We start from the raw sequence: 23,664 nt of genomic DNA on the forward strand, positions 1-23,664 counted from the left end.
TTTAATATTACTCATGCTTAGAGTTGTGTTCCTTGTTAAAACAACCAGAACTTAGAGAAAACTATGGATTCAGTGCACATCCACTGAAAACGCCATCTGCTGGTAAATTACATCTGTAGATCTGGAGGAAACCTTTCCAAAGCATCCTAGCATAATTCTAGGGATGTGGAAGAGCAGCCATATTTATACTTTTTCAAAACCAGTTGACGTGGAGATAGTGGACTGTGAGCTGGCCACAGTCTGAGACCAAGTGGCAGATGGGCCACTGTGCTCCCAAACCAGCAGGAAGACACCCAGCTTTGTGTGGTGGCCCAAGGGTGCTGGGTGCAGCAGGAAAGAACATGGTGGCTGGACTCCTGACCAGGTTAGAAGAGCAATCTTGCAGAAAGACTGCAGCTAAACTGGATATAGTCTATCTCTTACATGTTATAAGAAAAAATTATAAAAGCAATATTTTTCATGAAAGGAAATTTCAGAGCTGTGGATAAAAGTATTTATTCAACGTGGGCTCCCACATCATTCCTTCTCTGTCTGGAGATGAATATTTATGCACCAGAATAGCCAATTATGTTACCAATAAATTGTCAAAGAATAATTTTTAGAAGTTTTTGATATAGCATTTGCAACAGCAAGGAAGTAAACAATCCACTTTAGATTGATTTTCACCCTAAATGGTAATTTCTAAAAATCGAGTACACTTATCTTGACAATGTATCTGTGTTTCATAGCAATGCCTATGAAATTGAGTGGTTCCTTCACTTTAGTAGGGTCCTTTCATTGCCTACCCTACTGTTTTGTACATTTTTAAAATACTTATTTGCTTAAGGTCATTGGTACATTGGATGCAATAGAGTAGAAAAATACAATCGACTTTGAGTCCAAAGCCTTGAGTTCTCTTTTTGTTCTGCCATTAGCAGTTGTGGGACCTGAGGTAAGTTACTCAGCTGTCATGGTAGCAATTTTCTCCTGTGACGTCTGTAATAATCTTCTTGAATGTATAGTCTTTGGCAGCTAGATAATGTAACTTAGTAGTGTTTGTACTGTAGGATTTCAGCACATCTTCAATTTTGCCTTTTCACATTTAGCCATTGTTTACTGCCTCTCACAAGGGTGTGTTATTGTGAAGATGCAACTTTTTCCTAATCTTTTATTCTCTCTTGGTGGTTTTTAGAAATTCTGATGTTGACGTGGAGTCTCTTTTCCATAAAAGGGGGACGTCAGTTAAAAAAGGAATATGATTGTTTAATAGTAATTCTTTGAAATATATTGAGATTTTTAATGGTCTATTGTATGGATTAATTTTTATGTTGCATTTATACTTGAGAAAAATATTGTGTTGTGTTTGAATCTTTTATAACCTTGCTATTTTAATTTTTTTCTAACTGGTTCTATCAGTTATTGAAAGATTTAAAGTCTCCCACTATGATATTGGATTCCTCTATTTTTATTTGTTCTGTCAATTTTTGCTTTATGTGTTTTGGTGTAATTTTATTGAGGGCATATAAGTTTAGAATTGTTTGTGTTTCTGAACCTTTGTATTATTCAGTGGTGATGTTTTTTGTGTTTCTGAACCTTTGTATTATTAAGTAGTGACCCTTACTGCTTTTGCTCAGATCTATTTTGGCAAATATTAATATGGCTAAATCAGCTTTTCTTTTGTTGCTTAATGTGGTGTTTTCTGTTCTTTGCCTTCCTGTGTCATTACGTTTTAGAGATATGTCTTGTAAACAGTGTTTTGCTGATTTTTAAAAAATTCAGTCTAACAATCTCCAGCCGATGTCCCTTATAGTTATTGTGAATACTGATCTACTTGTAATAATTCCTCTCATCTTATTTTATACATTTTTTGGTACAACTTTCTTTCATCTTACTTTATGCTGTTTTGGGGAGTTTTGGTCCTTTCTTGTTCTCATGAGTTATTTTGAATCTTGTTTTTGCTCCATTTCTCTTCCTCTATTATTTTAGAAGTTATATGCTCTTTTTCTACTCATAACATGTTGTTATTCATATTTAACATGAAATCTGAAATTAAATAGTCAGTATTTCTCTATTCCAACAATATGAAAAGCTTTTAAATCTATTTTCATCCCCCTTCTATTTTAGATACTTCGTTGGCCAGTATTTTAATTTTACCTTTGGGTATTTTTATTAACCTCAAAAGTAAATATTATTATTATCATTAGTGTCACACATATTTAGATGTTTTCTAGTTTTTTGCCATTTATTTCTCTTTTTTTTTTTTTTTAACTTCGAATTTGAGACCTTTCTTCTAGGATCACTTTCTTTATTTTCCAAATATGTCCTTAGAAGTTTCCTTAGTGAGGCTTTTGGAGGTAAATTCTTATGGTTTTAAAAATATTTTATTTATACCCCAAGTAGGGTCTCATGGCTTGATTTACCTTAACATGCCTTTATTTTTGAGTATTTAGCCGAGTGAACAGTTCTGCCCTGACTTTTTTTCTAGCATTTTGTTGTGTGCTGTCTCTGGATTCCTTTGGTGCTCTTGGGAAGTCATCTGCCCAACTGTTCATAGCACTGGCAACCTGTAAGTTTCTGTCTTTGTCTTTGGTGTTCTGCGTTTGTGCTACAGTGTGTCCAGGAGTGGATATATTTTTAATTATGGTACTTAGAGATAGTTGTGCTCCTGAGTCTGAGAATTTGTTTATTGATATCGTGCCTGCTGTTTTCTGTTTTTCCTGTGCACCCCAATGAAGGGTACAGTGGATCCTCTCAGCCTTTCTCTCACATTACTACGCTGCAGTCTTTGCTACGTCCTAGGTTTTTTCTTCACATCTTTATTCCAAATGATTAATTCTCCCCAGTTATTTCTAATCTGCTGTTAAATTGCCAATGGAGACTTTTAGTTCAACAGTCATAATTTTTACTTCTAGATGCTTTATTATTTTTTTTTAAAGAAGATTCCTGGTAAATTGTGATGGTGTTTTGTTGCCTGCTCATAATCTGGCTTTTATTTCTTTGAACATTGCGATTGTAATATCTGAAGTTGTTGGAATGCTAATTTGCTCTGTTCTCTTGGCGTGCCTTCATTCAGGCCACTGTCTTCCTGGGTTTGTCGTGGGTCACAGGCTCATATCAGGCTGCTCTAAGTTGGTGGGGCCTCCAAGGGGCTGGCCTGTGGGTGCATTCCTCCAGAGACCATTCTCATTTGTTTCTGGAAAATGTCCAGGGTGGGCCAAAACCCAGGACTTCTTTAAGTTAGGTTCTTGGCTTAGGATTTCCTGGACCACACCAGTAAATTCAAAGTCAAACTTTTTTAAGGATCAATGCAGTTTTCAGGTTCTCACTGTAGACTCTGCTTTTTATAAGAGCCATAGCTGAGATAAACAAGTGGGTTTTTTTTGTGTGTGACATTTTTCTATGCATGCCAGCTGGAGAATAATGTTTTCTAGCTCATTCCTGTAATGAGGATGTGGGTTATAAGGAGCCTGGGTTTTTGCAGAGGTCCTAGTATCCCCTCTTTACCTTTTGTGGGCCAAAAGCTTACTTTCCCGTTCTATGTGTGGCCTTTAGGTTCCTAGCAGAGGCCAAGTGTGAAGGGTAACCATGGTTTATCATTTTGTTTTCAACAGCAGCTTTACTATTCTTCACTTCTCTGAAAGCATAACTATGCCTTTAAAAATATATCTAAGTGTTTTAGAGAGGCATGATTTTTTTTTTTTTTTTCAGAATTAGCTGTATTGCTAGAATCCAAAGTCCTAGAATCTATTGATACATGAAAGAGAATGTGAATAAAGATACTGTAAGGTAAAATAATCTCAAACCTTTACTTCCATCCCTGGGCTTCACATAACAATGTCAAACTGCCTGGTAGCTGTTTTCGCCTAGATAGCTCTTGACATCTGAAAAGCAGCACAGTCTAAACTATGTTCTCTGAATTACTCATGTCAGTGGATGATGTCGCCATTGGTGTAGATTCTAGGAGGGTTTGTCAGTCAGGGTCAAGAAACCACTCTAGATACACACGCACCTCATCGTATTGCACTGTGCTTTATTGTGCTTCTCGGATGTTGTATCTTTTGCAAATTGAAGGTTTGTGGCAACCCTGTGTCCATCAAGTCTATTGGCCCCATTTTTTCAATTATATGTGCCAACTTTCAACAGCACGTCCCACTCTGTGGCACATTTTGATAATCTCGCAATATTTCAAATTTTTTCATCATTATTGTATCTGTTATGGTGCTCTGTGGTCAGTGGTCTTTGATGTTCCTATTGTAATTGTTTTGGGGCTTCACGAACCATGCCCATGTAAGATGGCAAAGTGAATCCATAAATGTGTGTGTTTTGAATCCTCCATCAACTGGCAGCCTCCTCATCTCTCTCCCTTTCCTTGGGCCTCTCTATTCCCTGAGAACAACGATATTGAAGTCAGGCCAATTAATAACCCTGTAATGGCCTCTGAGTGTTCAATGAAAGGAATATCTCTCACTTTAAATCAAAAGCTAGAAATGATTAAGCTTAGTGAGGAAGCCAAGTTTCAGCCAAAAGCTGAAGTAGACCAAAAACCAGGCCTTGCACACCAGTTGGCCAAGTTGTGAATGCAAAGGGAAAGTTCTTGAAGGAAATTAAAAGTGCTACTCCAGTGAACACACAAATGATAAGAAAGCCAAACAGCCTTCTTGCTGATAATGGAGAAAGTTTTAATGGTCTGGATAGATGATCTAAATCATGCACAACATTCTTTTAAGCCAAAGCCTAATCCAGAGCAAGACCCTAACTCTCTTTGTTCCGTGAAGGCTGAGAGGAGTGAGAAAGCTGCAGAAGAAAAGTTGGGAGCTAGCAGAGGTTGGTTCATGAGGTTGGAGGAAAGAAGCCATCTCCATAGCATAAGAGTACAAGGTGAAGCAGCAAGTGCTGATGGAGAAGCTGCAGCAAATTATCCAGATCTGCCTAAGATCATTGATGAAGGGGGAACACTTCAGAACACTAAACAACAGATATTCAGTGTCAGTGAAGTAGCCTTATATTTGAAGAGTATAAGCCATCCAGGACTTTCATAGCAAAAGAGGAGAAGTCAAAGCTTGGCTTCAAAGCTTTAATGGACAGGCTGACTCTCTCATTAGGGGATAATGGAGTTGTTGACTTTTAAGTTGAAGCCAATGCTCATTTACCATTCTGAAAAACCTAGGCCTCTTAAGAATGATGCTAAATGTACCCTGCCTATTCTCTGTAAATGGAACTATAAAGCCTGGAGGACAGCACATCTGTTCATAGCATGGTTTAGTGAATATTTTAAGCCCCCTGTTGAGACCTACTGCTCAGAGACAGACTCTTTTGAAAATTACTGCCCATTGGCAATGCACCTAGTCACCCAAGAGCTCTGAAGGGGAGGTACCAAAGAAACGAATGTTGTTTTCATGCCTGCTAGCACAAGATTCATTTTGCAGCCCATGGATCAAGGAGTAATTTCAACTTTCAAGTCTTATTATTTAAGAAATACATGTTTTAAGGCTGTCGTTGCCACTGATAGTGATTCCTCTGATGGGTCTTGGCATAGTAAATTGAAAACCTAGAAAGGATTCACCATTCTAGATGCCATTAAGAACATTTGTGATTCATAGGAGGTGGTCAAAATATTGACATTAATAGGAAGGTAATGGGGGAAGTTGACTCTAACCCTTGTGGATGACTTTGAGGGGTTCAAGACTTGCATGGAGAAAGTAACTGCAGTTGTGGTAGAAATAGCAAGAGAACTTGAATTAGAAGTGGAGCCTGAAGATGGGACTGAATTGCTACACTCTCATGATCAATCTCGAATGGATGAGAAATTGCTTCTTAAGGATGAGCAAAGCAAGTGGTTTCTTGAGATGGAATCTACTCCTGGTGAAGATGCCGTGAACACTGTTGAAATAATAACATAGGATTTAGAATATTACCTAAGCCCAGTTGATAAAGCAGTGTTAGGGTTTTAAAGGACTGACTCCAATTTTGAAAGAAGTTCTACGTTGCATAAAGTGCTGTCAAATAGCATCACGTGCTAGAGAAATCTTTCATGAAAAGAAGAGTCAATAGATGCAGAAACTTCATTGTTATCTAAGAAACTGCCATTGCCACTCCATCCTTCAGTAGCCACCACCCTGATCAGTTAGTTGCCATCGGTTTTGCCATTGAGGCAAAACCCTCCACCAGCAAAAAGATGACAACTCCCTGAAGGCTCAGGTGATTGTTAGTATTCTTTAGCAATAAAGTATTTTAAAATCAAGGTCTTCCCAGTAGTTTTTTAGACATAGTATTGTTGGACTCTTACTCGACTGCATTATAGTGTCAGCATAACTTTTACATGCACTGGGAAACCAAAAAATTAATGTGACTCTCTTTTTGCAATATTAATGTTATTGTGGTGGTCTAGAACCACACCTGCAATAAGTGTGCCTGTGTTTCAGAAAGAGGGGATTTCATCCAGGGAGGAAGCACAGATCTTAGTTACCACGGGAAGCAGCTACCACCCCCGCATGGAGATGCAAAAGGACAAGGTAATGAACCTGGAGCTTGGAGGAGGTACCCCGCAGAGCACACACTGGCACACGCTGACACACCCCAGGCCCTCTGCGGGAGTGTTGGCATCCATGGAGCAGGTCTTCTGAGAGACTCTTTGGAACTGAGACCCTGCAGCGAGCATCTGTGTGGGCACAGATGGGCTTGCACTCTGCTCAGCCTGAGCCCCGACATCCCCTCCTTGTTTCGCCCCTGCTCTGTGCTTTCCAAGTCCTGGTTATATGGGCAAAATGGAGGCTACTGCCTCTAAATCAATAAAGAGCCATATCTCTGCCCATCTGCCCATCTGGACAATGGGGACAGTCAAGTGTCCTGCTCAGAGTTTTGCCTCCTGGTATGATTTCTCCTTACCAGTTGTTGTCAGAGACATTTCTTCATGGAGCACCTACCGTTGCTGCAGCTCATGAGGCAGCGCTGTGTGCAAGCCAAGGGCCGGTGCTCCCAAGCTGAGGGTCGGTGCTCCCAAGCTGAAGCCTGGTGCTCCTCTTAATTCGCGGTGCTGGGGAGCTTCCCAGGAGAACAGAGGCAATGCAGTGGCGCCAAGGGCAGAGGGATCTGCTGCCTCTAGTTGTGCCATCTGCGTGTGCCTCAGGACCTGCTTGAACACAATTTTGTTTGGAAGAAGTGAGATTTCCACACAATGACTGAGTGCGATGATTGAGTGTGATGATTGAGTATGGCTGCTGCTTCTGTCTGTGCTTAGGGCTTGATGATCAGACCACACGCATTTTTTGATGTGCAGTGCTCAGTGTACAGCATGCCCACATGATGGAGTGGGTGGGGAAGCCAGGAGCTGTGTCCGGACAGGAGAGAAGTTACCTGCAGAAGGGACACTGCTTTCCTCCCACACCTCAGCAGCTGGCCTGTGATTCTCCTGTGGGCCCCCCAGAGGCCCCACACAGCCTGCTTGTTCACCCCTGACACTGTGGGTGCCAGTGGCCATGCAGGTCTTCACAGCCCACCATATGACATAGGTAGGTTTTGTATCATATGTTACCTCCCAGATTCAAGAAGCCCCACCAAAGTTGGCCTCGTGGTGGTGAAGATGCCCCCACCTGCTCCACATCACCGGACCTTGAAGCCCCCCCTAGCCAAGGGGAGCCGGCCTACTTCCCACCTCTGTGCACTTGTGTTGTTCGGGTATCTGAGGTGCCCGATGCTTCCTGGTCAACAGGCCCCAAGCACGTGCTGCCCTCAGTGTGCTTTCTGTCCCTGTGATTGAGGTCTTTGTGGATGAGGTCAGGCTGTATTGGTCTGGGCAGGAAGTGGAAACAGAGCAGGTTAAACAGGGAAGTTTAGTATAAAGAAGTGCTAAGTGTGGTAGAAGAGTTACAGGTGTCAGATATTAAGAAACTCCCTCAGGTCACCCAGTACTGAGCAAGAACAGCAACAGCCCAGGAAGGAACATCTTGGAGGGGCGCAGACCTTGGCCCACTGTGCAGCAGAGGTGGCTGCTTTGGCCAGGCTGGAGCTGGTCCACAGTCGCTGGATTGGCAGGAGGCTGCCCTCTGGAGTGCAGGTGGGGAGTGGGCGGTCACAGCTGATGGCATGCTGTGCCCTGGGAGTGCAGAGGGTGTGGGAACCCTCTGGGCTATAGGCAGGGTACAGATAGGCCCCACAGGTGCCTTCAGAGGGAACCAGGACCGTGGCGTGGGCCCCAGGCCTCCCGGCGCTGGTGTGGGCAGGAAGCCTTGGGGTGCCAGTCTCTGGATTGAGAGGCCCATGGAAAGGCTATCACCAGGCTGAGGTGGCAGGGTCACAGAGGGACCAAGGGCCCAGTGCTGGGGCCACGCTTCCCTGCACGCACTCACAACCACTCCAGGACCATGACGTGGGAGCCCCTGCCTCTTGCAGTCTCCTTCCAGGGCCTTCGGCTGAGAACAGGGGCTCACCTCCAAGGACAGCAGCCAAACAGTCTGTGCGTTACACAGGGCACAGTCTGCAGGGCGCCTTCAGCACCTGAGGTGGCAAGTGGGTCACTGGCACAGGTGGATGGAGCCAGCCAATTTCTTGCTTAAAGAGCCAGAGAGTAAATATTTTAGGCTTTGTAGGCCATTCAGTCTCTGTCTCATATTCTTCTCTGTGTCCTTTTATGTCTCTTTAAAAATGCAGAACCACTCTTAGCTCATGGGATGCAGGCCAGATGTGCCCGATGGGCACAGCATGTTGGCCCCAGGCCTGAGTCTTGATGTAGGTCTGCAGCAGGACGTGAACAGGCACTGCTGGCCTTGCCAGGTGACAGTGAATAGCTTCAGGTGGCCCTTCACATTGGCGGTGTGAGACCAAATTGCTAGCTCAATCTTTACATCAGAAGCCAGGGCCTGCATTCTTGTATAGATATGCTCTGTGACAACAGCGTATCTGACATTCTTGTATAGATGTGCTCTGTGACAACAGCGTATCTGAAATAGCTGCAGTTGGGGTTGCCTGCCTAAGTTTATGGTCATGCACTGTCATTCTCCAAGAACCCTCTGCTGTGACACAGGCCAAACAGCTGGGTTTAGTGGGGTGTGGTAAAAGGCAGCACCCAGCATCTTTCACAACCTCCATGGTGCTCTTAACTCTCCATCCCACCAACACTGCAGTGTTGCTTTTGCTTATTTTCACAGGTGAGGGAATGTCCGGGGCATCCCTCTGGTCCTTCCTGTCATCGTTGGCTCTGTAGCCATGGAGTGAGTGCTCTGTGGTTGTCCTGCCAATGCCAGGTCTTCCTATTCCAACACACATACAGGGACTGGAGAAATAACCGCAGGTTGGATACGCTGACCCCACTGGGCCCTCTGAGGTGGACTTGGGCCACAGCTTCTGGATCCCTTCTTGGCTGTAGACCCTGTGATGTGTTGGGTCCAGCAGGACTGGCATTGATTCAGGATCTGGGGGTAGTTCCCTCTCCCCATGGTCAGCTCTCCTATAAAATAGCCATGGGTCCTTCCCCAAGGGGACCTGGGTTCCCCTAAACCGAGGGGCTGTAGGCCTGTGAGCTGGCTTAGGAGAAGAGCTGAGAGAGGCCACGCCTCTGCACTGTGGTCATCGGGCCAGCTTTCTGTCTCTGTCCTGAGCCTTTCTGGCATGTGGAGTGGGGGCTGAGCAGCCTGCCTGCCTTTTTCTCTCTTGGCCTGTGCTGCAGCTCCATCTGGGCTAGACTGCTCTGATTGGCACATCATGCCTGCGCCCACTGTGTCTCTGGAGCTCACGGCCAGCGAGCCCCTGACACCCCCACTTCTCAGCACCCCCTTCCTGTTGGGGCAGCAGCCTGTTGTGATGCTGGCACCACCTCCTGCTGCCTCCTGGCCAGCAGAGCTTGTCAGAGGCGCGGGTGCCCCTCACCAGTGCCTGGAGGATAAGAGACTTGGTGTCATCCTTGTCTTGCTCATCAGCCTTGCCGCCTTCTGCAGTCAGTCTCTGCCCCTGCACACTCAGGCAATGCAATCTGTACGTGGTGCCATCCCTAAGGCATTTAAAAGGCCATCGAGGAAGGTATTTTTAGGCCCAGATCTTCAGACATCCTGTCGTGCACCCCGAGGCGTACCTGCGTCAGGTGAGCGCCCAGTGAGGCTGTCGTTTGTCCTCATCCATCCTGCTCAGCTCCTGCCAGACTCAGAGATGGCTGCAGGCTCTAAAAATAGCCCCATCTTAATGTACTGCTTATGCAGCCCTGGAAACCTCCTCCTCCTCCAGCTGGGGATCAGATTATGTCCCCCAGGCAGGGCATTGTTCGCCCTTTAGCCGGGCTGACTGGAGCTACTATTCATGCTCACAAAGGCTCTAATCTCCTTTCAATTCCTGTAAGCCTTTTGCCTGATAATCCCTTCCAGCGGGCAGCACACCCATAGCTGTAGTTGGCGGTCACGAATATGCCTCCCTCCCTTCATTTTGCCCTGATTATCTCTTTATCTCATTAAGGGCCTTTAGCTCTTGTGTTAACATGTGAAAAGTAGGTAGTGGCATCAAATTGGCTTTAAAGACACAACTTGGAATTTTCTCTTTCAAAGCAGGGGGCTGTTATGGGAGTCAGGAGGCGCCATTCATTCTGGACATCAGTGCTAATGAGCCGTTTGAACTTGGAAAAGTCAGTGGCTTTACTGGGCCTCAGTTTCCTCATTTGTGAAATGAAGGGGCTGTGTTCATTCAGCATGATATCGGAGTTCCCTTTCAGCCTAGGTATCGTGTGGTTCTCTGACTTCTGTCGTCACAGACACGGTTTCTGTGGGCAGTGCTGCTGCAGTTTGTGCCATAGGCCTGGTTTTATGTGGCAGCCTTGAGCCCTACCCTCTGCCGGCTCCTAGTCATTGTGATATTAATTTGGCACAGGAAGTTACATTACAGAACCTCAGTTCAGGAGCGTGTGAAAAACATAGATAAAAGATGAAATGCCTCCCTGCTTATTAACAGCATTTTCCTTCTAAAGATCAGGTTTTCCTTCTTAAAAGCTCGTTAGTCTCTTTGATAGCTGCTGGATGTGTGTTGAACGCTCTGTTGGGATCCACACAGCTACAGAAATCCTCAGAGTTTCAGAGCCGATGAGTGTGTCCCCATGGGTGCTTCTTCCTTAGTGCTGTTTACCTTCCATTTCATCTGCCTCTGAGGATGTGGAGTTTCTGGAGGTAGGAATGCCTACCGTATTTCCTGAGCCCCAAGCACACTCCTTATTCAGCAATGTGTGCAGCTTTGTTCATTTCTTTGGGTGACGATGCCAGAGACACCTCCTGCCTGCACACCCCTCTAATATTCTGGTCTTCCTCAGGGTGGTTTCTGGTGTTCACATACTTTATTAAGGCACTTTGAACTCACCTCGTACCCACCAGATTTTCAGACTAAATTCTAGAAGGACAATTTTATAATCTTTTGGAAATCTAAGTAAATTTTTCATACACTAGAAATTTCATTAATTTTATTTTACTTTTAGTTACCAATTTTTAGAAAAATGCATTGGGGCCAGGTGCAGTGGCTCAAGCCTGTAATCCCAGCACTTTGGGAGGCTGAGGAGGGTGGATCATGAGGTCAGGAGTTCAAGACCAGCCTGACCAACATGGAGAAACCCCGTCTCTTCTAAAAATACAAAAATTAGCTGGGCATGGTGGTGGCACCAGTAATCCCAGCTACTCAGGAAGCTGAGGCAGGAGAATCGCTTGAACCCGGGAGGTGGAGGTTGCAGTGAGCCGAGATGGTCACTCCAGCCTGGGTGACAGAGCGAGACTCGGTCTCAAAAAACAAAAACAAAAACAAAAAACAAAAAAACCCTGCATTGGTTCCATAGTGTTTTGCAAAGGAATGGGGTGAGGTTGTCTTCTTGTGTCACAGGAACTCACACGTGGCTAACATAGTTGATGCTGCACCCACTGCAGTTCCCTTTTTTGATCTGTCCTGCCCTGAGGAAGCCTCTTCTGGCCCCTGCCTTTGACACTTCCTTAGCAGTGCTGGGAGCTTCCTTATTTGCCATACACAGGAAAGTCTTTATTTATCCATTTCTTCTGGGGCATGGCAAGCTGAAGATGATTGGGACATTCATTATGATAAGGAAGCAGCCTGCGTATCCATCAGTGCTAATGAGCCGGATGAACGGATAAAGAAACATGGTACAAATGGAGCACTGCTCAGCCCTAAGAAGGAAGGAAATCCTGCCATCCGCAGCAACAGGATGAACCTAGAGGTCTTGAGTGGAATAAACCCAGCACGGAGAGTCAGACACCCCGCAGTCTCACTTACATGCAGAATCTAAAAATACTGAAGTCACAGAAGCAGAGTAGGTGATACCAGAGGCTGGCTGGAGGGCGGATGGGGAAAAGGGAGATGTTGGTGAAAGGATACAAAGTTTCAGTTAGATGGAGAAATGAGTTCTAGAGATCTATTGGATGTCTTGCTGACCACAGTTAGTAACAATGTATCATGGTAACTGAAGTTATTAGCAATGTATCATATACTTGAAAATTGTTAAGAGAGTAGATTTCAAGTGTCTTCACAACAAAAAATGATTAAGTATGTAAGGTAATGCAAATATGAATTGGCTTGACTTAGCCGTTCCACAGTGTATACACATATCAGAACGTTATGTTGTATACTATAAATATATGCATTTTTTAATTAGTTAGATAGTGAGAAAGTTAATGGTGCTGCAGCATCATTTGTTGGGGACACAGAGCCATCTGGAAATACTGGGTTCCAGGCCTCTGTGTGCTATTATTGGGGCAAGGAAACTGACAGAGGAGCTGGGTCCGGCACCGTGCTGCGTCCTGGGGAAGGCGCTGGCCGCACCGTGCCGCCTCCTGGGGAGGGCGCTGGCCGCACCGTGCCGCCTCCTGGGGAAGGTGCTGGCCGCACCGTGCTGCATGCTCTTGCTGCATGAACCCGGCTCACCTAGGTGGTGCGATGTGACATGGACAGGAGATCCTGGGCCCACTCCTGCCTGTTGCATAGTGCAGTTCTGTGGCTTCTCTGATTATGTGCTATTTATAGTGGTGGGGCCGTTGGGGGGTGGTCTCTGGTCAGGGCATCAGGGCTTTGTTTTTACAGCCAAGAAAGGCAAACTCATACTTGGACTAAGTATCGGATGAACCCCTTCCCGTTCTCAGGATGGAAGGGGCTCCAGGCATCACCTTGCCACATGCAATACTGTGGGTGGGTCTCCAATTTCTCAGTCTTTTTACTTCCAGGCTTCTAACCAGTCACCAGGCAGTTGGCCATGCCCTTGAGCGTGGGCCACTTTTTGCATGCCGCAGGGATGGCCAGAGCAGTGCTGGGAGCCCTGCCACATGATCACCGTTCTTCACAATCAGCTTTCCCTCCATGCTCTCCCAGCCCTCTCCTGAGTGTAGCCGTCTGACAGCGCCTGCCCATGTTTGGCTTATGCCCTCTCCTGAACTCATTGATCTGTAAAGCAGCTCAGATCTCTTCTCCTTCTTCAGCTAAAAGTACAGGACTCCCACATGGCCACAGGCATGAGTGCAGGGAGGGTCCGGGGCGGAGAAGTCTTGTATGGTTTGGGCACCTACCATGCAGTTTTCTGGTGCCCTCTGGTCCTGCCTGACTGTGTCCTGTGTGCATCGTCTCTACTTTGTAGTCAATCACCGCTGGCCCTGCCCGACCCTGTGCCGTGGTGGGTATGACTGAGCTCTTCTCATGAGTGACACGTGGCACTTGGTGCCCCATGGCCAGGAGCTCCATTATCAGGACCCAGAGGCATGGTCAGAGCTGTTTATCAAAAGATGTGGTTCTGTGCTGCAGATGGCTTGGCTTGCTCCAGAACCCCGGGACCACATGGTGACTCCAACCGGGCTCTCCACAAAGTCCACGCTGCATGCTTTCTACCACCTACAACTTCCACACCAGCAGGTCTACTAGGCATCCCCAGAAGCAGGGCTGCCTCTCCCCAGCCTGATCTTGCTGTAGTGTCTTCTTGACCTAAGCTGGCAGCCTTACCTGCTACCCCAGCATCTGGGCTGGCCCAGCCTTCCTAGGTGTGTAATGTGTCACCTCTAGAATGAAGAGGCCTGGCAGGCATTACAGCGTCTTTTCTGCTTTTGCTCTGGAGGGGAAGTCCTGGTGTCCTCAGCAGAAGTAACAGGTCATGGAATCGCCATAGCTTGTGTCTCCTGCCGTCTTGCCAAGGTCTTCTGCACGCTCCTCCTACATCGTCACTGTGATGTCATGAATGCAGTGGGTCCATGTGACGTTCTGTGGGCTGCCCAGGTCTCTTTGGACTATATTATGATAGAAAATGGGAGACCAGCACAGCCCTGTGGTAAGAGTGTATACTGTTTTCCTTTGCTTGTGAATGTGGATGGTTTCTTATCTTCTTTCTTCACTGGGATAGGACAGCATGCATTTGGCGGTCCGTGTACACACATCATGTGCCTGAGGGCCTGGGAATCTGCTCTAACAAGACTCCACGGCTGGCACCGTGGATCTGAGTGGGCTCCTGCTTTGTTGAGCTTAGAGTCATCCACAGGCATTCTCCAGGGCGCATTGGCTTTCTGCAGAAGCCAATGGTGAATTCAGCAAAGCCACACCCACTGCATATCCTTGATCCTTAAAGTAAGCACAGGTCTCTACCACTCTTTGATAGGATGGGGAGGCAGTTTCAGAGGCTTCTATGTGACCTTCCCATTAACTCCACAGGCCACAGACCCAGTATGGGTATTTCACAGACTTCCCAGTATGTCAATCCTATTTGACCTTAACAGACCCTGGAACTGCCCACTAGGTGCATCCACAGACTCAAAGGATCTACGGTAAGCCAGGCTTTGCCTAGGACTTTACTTTTTACCTGATATCCCCATGCCCCACTCGGGCCAGAGGACAGTGGGACACTTTGGGTTGCTGGACCCCTGTGCCTGTCTTTGTGTTCAGCAGACCTGGAAATGTGTGGGGATTACCCTTTGCCCAGGGAATGGCATTCAGGAAAATGGCCGTGGGTCCCTTTGGGTACGGACTGGGGTAATCATTGCAGTGTACACCTGCCCTAGGGTTGCAGGTTCCTAATTCATGGGGAATCTGACCATCTTTACAGTCAGTGGGTTCTAGCTCTGAAGCTGCCTCAAATCTGGATCTGGGTAAGGGATTGTGACTGAGTGTGGTGACTTCCCTCAGCCTTCCACTCATTCATTCTTGTTTTCTTTTTAATATGTATGTACGTTATGTACGTTTGCACGCATGTGTGCATGTGTCAGGCAGGCAGTACTTTCCTTGCATGCCCGTCTGTTTCACCCCTAGGAATACCATCTCTATTAACTGTCTCCACAGCCCTCTGCCAGTTGAGCTTCCTTGGCCGGCACTCTGGTCTTGTTGGTCATTATGATAATCGCCACCCCCTGACTTCTGGCAGTTACATACCATCACCGACCACATTTACTTGGAGCTGGGTTTAACTGCCCAAGTCAGAAAGCTGGACAAGGCTTATTATCAACAAGCCAAGCTTTGTGACAGCTTCTTTCAGGAGTGGAATTATTGGGTCATCTGGTAAGTGAATGTTCAACTGCAAAAGTGTTTTCCAAAATGTGTGTGCTGTTTTACACTCTTTTTTTACAATCTGTGAGAGATCCAGTTACTGTACATCTTTGCCAATACTTGCTATTGTTGGTCTTTTTTAAATGAAAATTTCACCACTCTAGTAAGATGTGTGGTGATTCTCACTTGGTTTCACTTTGCCTCCTTGCAATTATTAATAATGTTGAGCATCTTTTCTGGTGCTTGTTGACCATTCATATGTTTTCTTTTGTGAAGTGTCTGATTTGGTGTAAGGTACATTTAAAAAAATTGGGTTGTTTCATTATTAAGCTGTGGGAGGTCTTTATATATATTCTGGATACAGGCCCTTTGTCAGATATATGTATTATAAATATCTCCCCCTGGTCTGTCTTTTCTTTTCTTTTGTTTTCTTTCTTCCTTTCCTTCCTTTCTTTCCTTTCCTTTCTTTTCTTTCTTTTCTTCTTTCCTTCCCTCCCTCCCTCCCTCCCTTCCTCCCTCCCTCCCTTCCTTCGTTCATTTTTTTAGATGGAGTCTGGCTCTGTTGCCCAGGCTGTAGTGCAGTGGCACAATCTTAGCTCACTGCAACCTCCACCTCCCAGATTCAAGCAATTCTCTTGCTTCAGCCTCCCGAGTAGCTGGGATTATAGGCACCCACCACCATGCCCAGCTAATTTTTGTATTTTTAGTAGAGACGGGGTTTCACCATGTTGGCCAGGCTGCTCTCAAACTCCTGACCTCGTGATCCGCCTGCCTCAGCCTCCCAAAGTGCTGGGATTACAGGCGTGAGCCACCATGCCCAGCCAGTGCTTCATTTCTTTAATAGTGTCTTTCTAAATGCAGAGTTTTTCATTTTGATTTTAAAGAAGTTTTAAATTTTGATGAAGTCCAATTAATAGGGTCTTTTGGTGAATAGAAGTTCTTAATGTTAATAGATTCTATGTTATTAGTCTTTTTCTGTATGATCCAGCTTTTTTTTCCTGCCATTTAAGGAATCTTTGCTTGTCCCAAGGCCGAGAAGATATTCTACTATGTATTCTTGAAAAGATTTGTATTATTTTATCTTTACATCTTTATCACCAGTCTATCTGGAATTGGTTTTTGAGTATGTTATGAGGTAGAATACAAGTTTATTTTCTTTCATACAGATATACAATCGGTCCAGCATCGTTTATTGAAAAGACCATCCTTTCTCTACTCAGAGTGTTTTTTTTTTGTAGTAAATCAAGTGACCATCTTTCTAAGGGTCTGTTTCTTTCCAGCTTCCAAAACTTCATTGCTCTTCTATCCTTGTGGGTTTATGTTTTTAAAAGAAAATAGAAACAAAAACCCTTCTTTGTTACAACATTAGAAAGGTTTTAGAATGGAGTAAAAGTTGAAGTGAGTCTAGATTTTCTTATCTATATTTTCTTGGAGCTTCCTCCATTGCCTTCTGTACTCTATGAAGTTGATGGACTGTGGGGAGGGAGGTGAATAGTGCTAGATGAACCGGATATGTGGAAACTTCATTGTCCAGCTGGTCACTTAAACATCATATCTGGTGTAGACTTTGAAGGGAGGTAGCTTACCTGAGAGTGGAAAATCTTCTTTCACCTGCACCACTTTTGCTTTATTGAGGGCAACATGGATATAGTTAAGGAGTTTGGTGAGCTGGCGTTTACAGGAAAGTCACTTTCTTTACATCTGAACAGAATTCTCCAAAGAAGGAACTTGTTGGGGATGTCGGGAGGGAGTGTCTGCTGTTAGTCATTTCTTCCACAGAACAGCTGTTTTTCCTATTCCCTGCCTTTGTCATCTTGTGTATTTCATTCATTTTGAAGTGCAGCCACAATTTAGTGCTCACCATTATTAGTTCTATCACTTGTAAGATTAGACATGTATTTTTCTGCCATGGAGAAAGATTAAGATAATCTACACCTCTGTTGGGTTAGTGTGTGCTAGTGGGTTAGGCATTCATTTTTTTCTTTCCTACTCCAAATTGCCAACTTTCTCTTTGGTTATTTTCGTGTGTCCAGGAGTGCCATTGCCAATCTCATGGGCTCTACAGAAAGACCGTGTAACTGAAAATTTCAGCAAATAAATAAATAAAATAAAATAAAATTCTCATGTAGACAGAACTGTCTGTACACTCCATTTTTGTAAAGTTGGAAATGTTAACATTGTATGAATATATGACGAAGGAGTTTTTTTTCTTTAAGCCACAATTGCATGTTCTTTTAGACCCAACATGGTATATAAAATGGGCACTGAATTTGGAATCAGAAAATCCTGGTTGAAGTCTTAATCTTTTAACTTCTTATCATTCGATCATGGTTAACAATGGTATTAATAATATTCACAAAGCTAGATATTTTGTCATTGAGTTCGTTGCTGTATTTCTCGACAGTTGATTAGTTGATATTGAGATCGCAGGAGCATCATCACCAGTAAGTGATACATTTTCGGTTGTAACACAAGGTCATTGTTATTTTGTAATGCCATACTGCTTTTCTTCTTGTACTACCCATGGGTTTTTTTTTTATGTTCTAACACAATATATAATATTTTTATATTCTTCACTTGATATCAATTGATGATTTAATGTTGAATCCTGTTTGCTATCTTATGATTATTCATTAAAGGCCATCTTTAAAAGGGAGAAGCGTTTAGCACATATTCAATTTAAAACTAAATGGAAAGCAAATTCTGAAAGGATTTATGTTCAAGAATTCAATGTTAAATCTAATTTTTAAAAAATTTATCATATTGAGAAATTTTCTAGAGAGTCAGAGACCTAGAGCTAGGCACCTTCCTTGAAAGCAAGTGACCCCAGTCTTTCTAATGCAGGTTGAGTCTCTATCCACAAAGTGGCTTTTCTAGGTACTCTAGATTTCCTGGAGCATCTTAAAAATAAAGAGTATCAAGACTCAGGGAGACCGAGCAGCCACCAGCAGGACTGTGTAAGGATGGGACTCTCATTTCTAGAAGAGGCTGTATTGATGGTGACATGACCAAGCTGGGCTGCCACCTGCTGCCCACCAGGGCTCCAGGCCTCAGCATGTGATGCCTCTGAATGGCATTACCTTCCGGTCCCAGATACCATCACTTTAGGTAAACTGAGGCAGAATAACATGAGTGACAGGATTTCCAAATGGAATATTGCTCAGTGTGCTTAATAGTCATTTAAGGTGATCTCATACAGCTATGAAGAGAAAACCCATTTAATGCCAACCTTAGACACCAGCTGCGTGCGTGGTGATTATATCTTTAGTCCCCCATTTTGCTCCCTTTTTTGAAGAACTATTGAAGAAGAACGGAAGGAAATCGATTTTGAGGAAATTAAATTTTCTTTTGAAACAGCATGATGGTTTTTAAAACAAAGAGAAAGCGGGGAACAGGATGCTGATTATGAACCGTGCCGGGTTCTGCCTGCCGACTCAGGCTGTGCTTCTCCCTGCTCCGTCTTTGCTGCCTGCAATCGTAAATATTTTAAAGAGCAGATGTGCCCTGCTTGTGGATTTGTGTGAATGTGCGTGTGCTGTCTGCAGAATGCGGGGCACACCGTGCTCTGTTGACATTATCCATTATGCTCTGTTGCTCAGCTTCAGACAGCAAAGTCCTGACATGTGCAGCCGTGTGGAGGATGCCGAAGGAATTGGAATCAGGCAGCCACGAGTCCCCTGATGATTCATCCAGCACTGCGCAGACCCTGGAGCTGCTCTGTCACCTTGACAACACAGCCCATGGCAACATGGCCTGGTAGGATTTTGCATATTTCATGCGCCCAGAACGAGCCTGCAGGTTGGCCAGGTGCAGGAGCGTGTGCAGATTCCTTTGCAGGAGCCACTGTCCATGCCTCGAAAACGCTCCTTTCTTTCAAAAAGCTGCTAGAATTTGATTTTTAATTTTAGTCCCTGTGTTTTCTAGATTAGCCGCATTGACAGAAATGTAGCCAGCGAGCCTGCATCCCCTCTTTCTCCTCTTCATCTAAGAGGAGTGTTGCCCGCGGGGACCTGCCAGAGTGTAAAGGGTCGGGCACTGCCCTGCCCTTGAGTGCTGTGTGGCTTTTCAGCTTGGTCAGTGTGCGTTTATTCACACTCGCACGGCAATTATTTACCACTTCAGGTCGCAGGCTTACAATCCCTTCCTCCTGTGGACAAAGCATGAATGCGCGGTGTGCGCGTGGGGCTGCGTGCCCGAGCCCGCCCCCGTCCGGCATGTGGCTCCCTGACCAGTCGCTGCTTCATGAGCTTGGAGGCCTGGCTGTGTGCACCCACTGGTCATTCCCAGGGACCTCTCCACAGCAGTCACAGCTGCTCTCTGAAGGCCCTGTATTTTCTAAAGGAGATTGCAGGGGCATACTGTTGTTATGAGTGTTTACAATAACGATAGTGATTGTTTTACTTAATGCATTAACACATACACATGTGCATGTGTGTCTGCAAGAGACAAATCGTTTGTACAGTGACTTCTGTCTACTTAGTTATACCAATGAAATAAATTTAATACAACAAATACTTATTAAACACCTGCTAGCTACACAAACCCTACCAGGCTCCAGGGACACCAAGGTGACAAGTTAGAGGACCCGGCCTCCGAGAGTCATGATCTCCACGGGGAGACCCAGGGTGTACACAACTAACTGTGGCTGGGCCAGCCATGGCGTACCCTGAAATCATTACGAACTGTACGCTGTGGCCCCGGAGGGAGCAGGCACTTATTGTTATTAGAGGAATAGAAGAGGGATTCGCTTACGAGATGGTGTTTGGAATGGGGACTGAGGACCAACTCAGGTTTCCCTCGTTGGGTATGGAGGAGAGCAGTGCTGTGGGTCAGGCAGTCTGTGGCTCCGGCTGCTCTCTGTATCAGTTTGTGGTGGAATTATTTTTATACTTGCTGTGCTTCTACCACATTGGTGGATGTTTCTTCTTAGCAGGTGCTCTGAGTAGTAAAATCACAGCCAGTCTTGCATAGTAAGGGGAGGCAGATGAAGAGTCCCAAAGTCCCCAGGAGTGATTGCCACTGCTTGTCACTCCCTGCCCGAATGCATGATCTCTGTGCAAACCACACAGCACTGTTACGAGTTCCACATTTCAAATGATCGTCACATCCCCAGCAAATAGACATTTGTGCGCATGTGTGTGATGCGCACATGCACATGTGCACACGTTTGTGCTTGTGTCTGTGCACACATGTACGTGTGCACATGTGTATGTGTTAATGTGTGTACACGTTGCAGGAGACACCGGCACCAGGGAGCAGACGAGTGAGACTCTGTGCGGGTCAGCGGTCGTGTTAGGGAGGTGAGCATGTGTACGGGGATGGCAGTCCTGCTGGGATGTGCAGAGACAGGTGAGCTCAGAAAAGGGACCTTGGCCCTGCCTGGGGACAAGGAGCTGTCAGACTGCTTCTCAACTTCCCACCTTGTGCAGGCATTATCCCATACACTGTACGCAAAGACAGGCCACGTGGGTGTGTGTCGTGGGGAACTGATTATTAGATTGTAATGTTAAATTGCATCATACGTACATAGACTTATGAAAATAGTTGTTGAAGACGGGGTGCAGTGGCTCACACCTGTAATCCCAGCACTTTGGGAGGCCAAGGTGGGTGGATCACCTGAGGTCAGGAGTTCGAGACCAGCTTGGCCAACATGGCGAAACCTCATCTCTGCTAAAAATACAAAAATTAGCCAGGTGTGGTGGCACGTGCCTGTAGTCCCAGCTATTTGGGCAGCTGAGGCAGAAGAATCACTTGAATCTGGGAGGCGGAGGTTGCAGTGAGCTGAGATGAGGCTACTGCACTCCAGTCTGGGTGAGAGAGTGAGACTCCGTCTAAAAAAAAAAAAAGAAATTGTTGATATTAAACAGGCAAATTCAACTATCCTCAGATCTACCTTGGAATGCCATTTGCTCTGATTTTGCCTCTATTGTTCAAAGTATTGCTTGAATTCCATTTTGTTATCCAATATATTATTGCATATTCTTTTTTCTCTTAAGCTTTTTATTTTGAGGTTGTAAATTCACATGTAGTTATAGGAATAACAGAGAGATCCTGTGTATCCTTCAGCCAGTTTTCCCCAATAGTAACATTGCATAACTATGGTACTGTATCACAAACAGGAAACTGGCATTGATACAGCCCACTGAACTTACACAGATTCCACCTGTTTATATGCATTTGTGTGTGAACATTGACTTCTGTGCCATTTATTGTGTGTGTGGGTTCGTGTAGCCACCACCAGAGTCAAGACACAGAACAACTCCAACCCTGGGTCCTTTGTGCTACCTTATATTTATAGCCACAGCCACCTCCCTTCTGCCTCCAAGGCCTTAGCCCCTGGCCACCCTGAATCTGTACTCTATCTCTATATTGTTATTTGGAGAAGGTTCTATAAATGGAGTCACACACAGTGTAACCTTTGATAACTGATGTTCTTTACTCAGCTTGATTCCCTGGAGGTTGAGTTGCTGCTTCATTTTCAAGTTTGGGTTCCAGCCACCATGTGTGCCGGTCAGTGGCCGGTTCCTTTTTGCTGTCGCGGGATATTCCATGGCATGACGCACCATGGTTTGTTAAGCACTTACCTATTGACGCTCATCTGGGTTTTTCCTTGTTTTTGGCGATTATGACTGTGGTTGTGGTAAATACTGACGAACAGGCTTTTGTATGAACAGGAAGTTTTATTTCTCTCGGCTCAGTTAGTTTTGTACAGAGCTGCTGCACATGTGATGCCATGAGACAGCGTGAGGGCCCCTCCTCTCTGCGTCCTCCCCAGCCCTTGGTGTCATCATGCATGTTCTTTTAAGTGTCTTCCATGGTGTGAAAGTGTTATGATTAGATAGGGAATTTGATTTGGGGGAAAGTCGGTCTGGTGAATACAGCACCGGTGAAGGCTGCCCTTTGGGGTCAGGCTCCAGGTGCTTGGTGGTGGTTTTGTTTGCCTCCTTTTGGCATGTAATTGGCACCAAGAAAAGCTCCAGGAGACGTTTACTGCACAAAGCTTCAGGCCACCCGGGAGTGCCCGAGAATGCCACACGGTTCCCCACACTTACGTCGCTACCACTCCAGCCGCCATCACGCCTGCCATGGGTGCGCCCTGCAGACTAGAGGTGTGCCCCATACCCCAGGGAATGGTGTTAGGGGCTCCTGTCCTCCTGGCCATTTCAGCTTTTGCCTGTCTGGAGCAATCTGATGTCCTAATTTCAGTCACCCCTCCTGTGTCTGTTTTAGCCCTCCAACAAACAGAGGCTGAACAGAGCACCTCACCAGTCGCCTTTAGCTCCTGCTAGTGGGAACAGTGAAGGCTAAGGAAGGAACTTATAGAGCTTTGTGACCCGGTGTGCCTCCCGGAACACTAATCAGACATGCTCCAGAGCCAGGCAGCCTATGGAAGCAGACAGAGACTGGCCGGGAAGTACTGAGTCTGGTTTCTCGTCCTCACCCGCTCCTCGGGAGCAATAGGGTCTTTAGGAAGTCACTCATTTCCGTAGCTCAAACCTTCTTCCCTGAAACGGAGATGAGGTTGCTCAGCTGATGGTTGTGTGGCAGGGCGTCTACGTGGTGTCCACCAAGAGTCCAATTCTGTAAAATATTTGAAGAGATTTATTCTGAGCCGAGTATGAGTGACTGTGGCCCGTGACACAACCCTCAGGAGGTCCTGGGAACATGTGCCCAAGGTGGTCGGGGTGCAGCTTGGTTTTATACATTTTAGGGAGGCATGAGACATCAATCAAATACATTTAAGAAATACATGGGTTTGGTCCAGAAAGGGGGGACAACTCGAAGCGGGAGGCTTCCAGACTGTAGGTAAATTTAAACATTTTCTGGTTAACAATTGGTTGAATTTGTCTAAAGACCTGAGATCAATTGAAAGGGATGTCTGGGTTAAGAAAAAGGACTGTGGAGACTCAAGTTCTTATTTGCAGAGGAACCTTCAGGTAGCAGCTTCCGAGAGAATAGGCTATAAAATGTTTCCTATCAGACTTGAAGCCTGTGTCGATGTTGATGCTGGAGAGGTAGAATGAGGCACATCCAATCCCCACTTCCCATCATGGCCTGAAACAGTCTTTCGGGTTAAATTTTAAAAGAGCCCTGGCTGGGGAGGAAGTCCATTCAGATGGGTGGGGTTCCTAGAATTTTTTATTTCTGGTTTACAGTGGAAATGTGTCCCTTACTATATTTGCTAAGGAAGATCCTAAAAACAAGGCA

The 23,664-nt window shown here is 45.4% G+C and overlaps 1 protein-coding gene across 5 annotated transcripts in view; it reads left to right on the forward strand.

The window, feature by feature from the left end:
• EIPR1 (EARP complex and GARP complex interacting protein 1) overlaps positions 1–23,664 on the forward strand; it is a 179,445-nt gene that overhangs the window by 89,499 nt on the left and 66,282 nt on the right. For 2 of the 5 annotated variants that reach the window (XM_024241874.3, XM_024241875.3), the window contains one exon: positions 19,056–19,212. The exons of 2 other annotated variants lie outside the window; for them this stretch is intronic. In XM_024241874.3, coding sequence (XP_024097642.1) covers positions 19,056–19,212 — 157 coding nt within the window. 5 annotated transcript variants of the gene reach the window in all.

This window comes from Pongo abelii, chromosome 12 (assembly GCF_028885655.2).
Source record: "Pongo abelii isolate AG06213 chromosome 12, NHGRI_mPonAbe1-v2.0_pri, whole genome shotgun sequence".
Lineage (NCBI taxonomy): Eukaryota > Metazoa > Chordata > Mammalia > Primates > Hominidae > Pongo > Pongo abelii.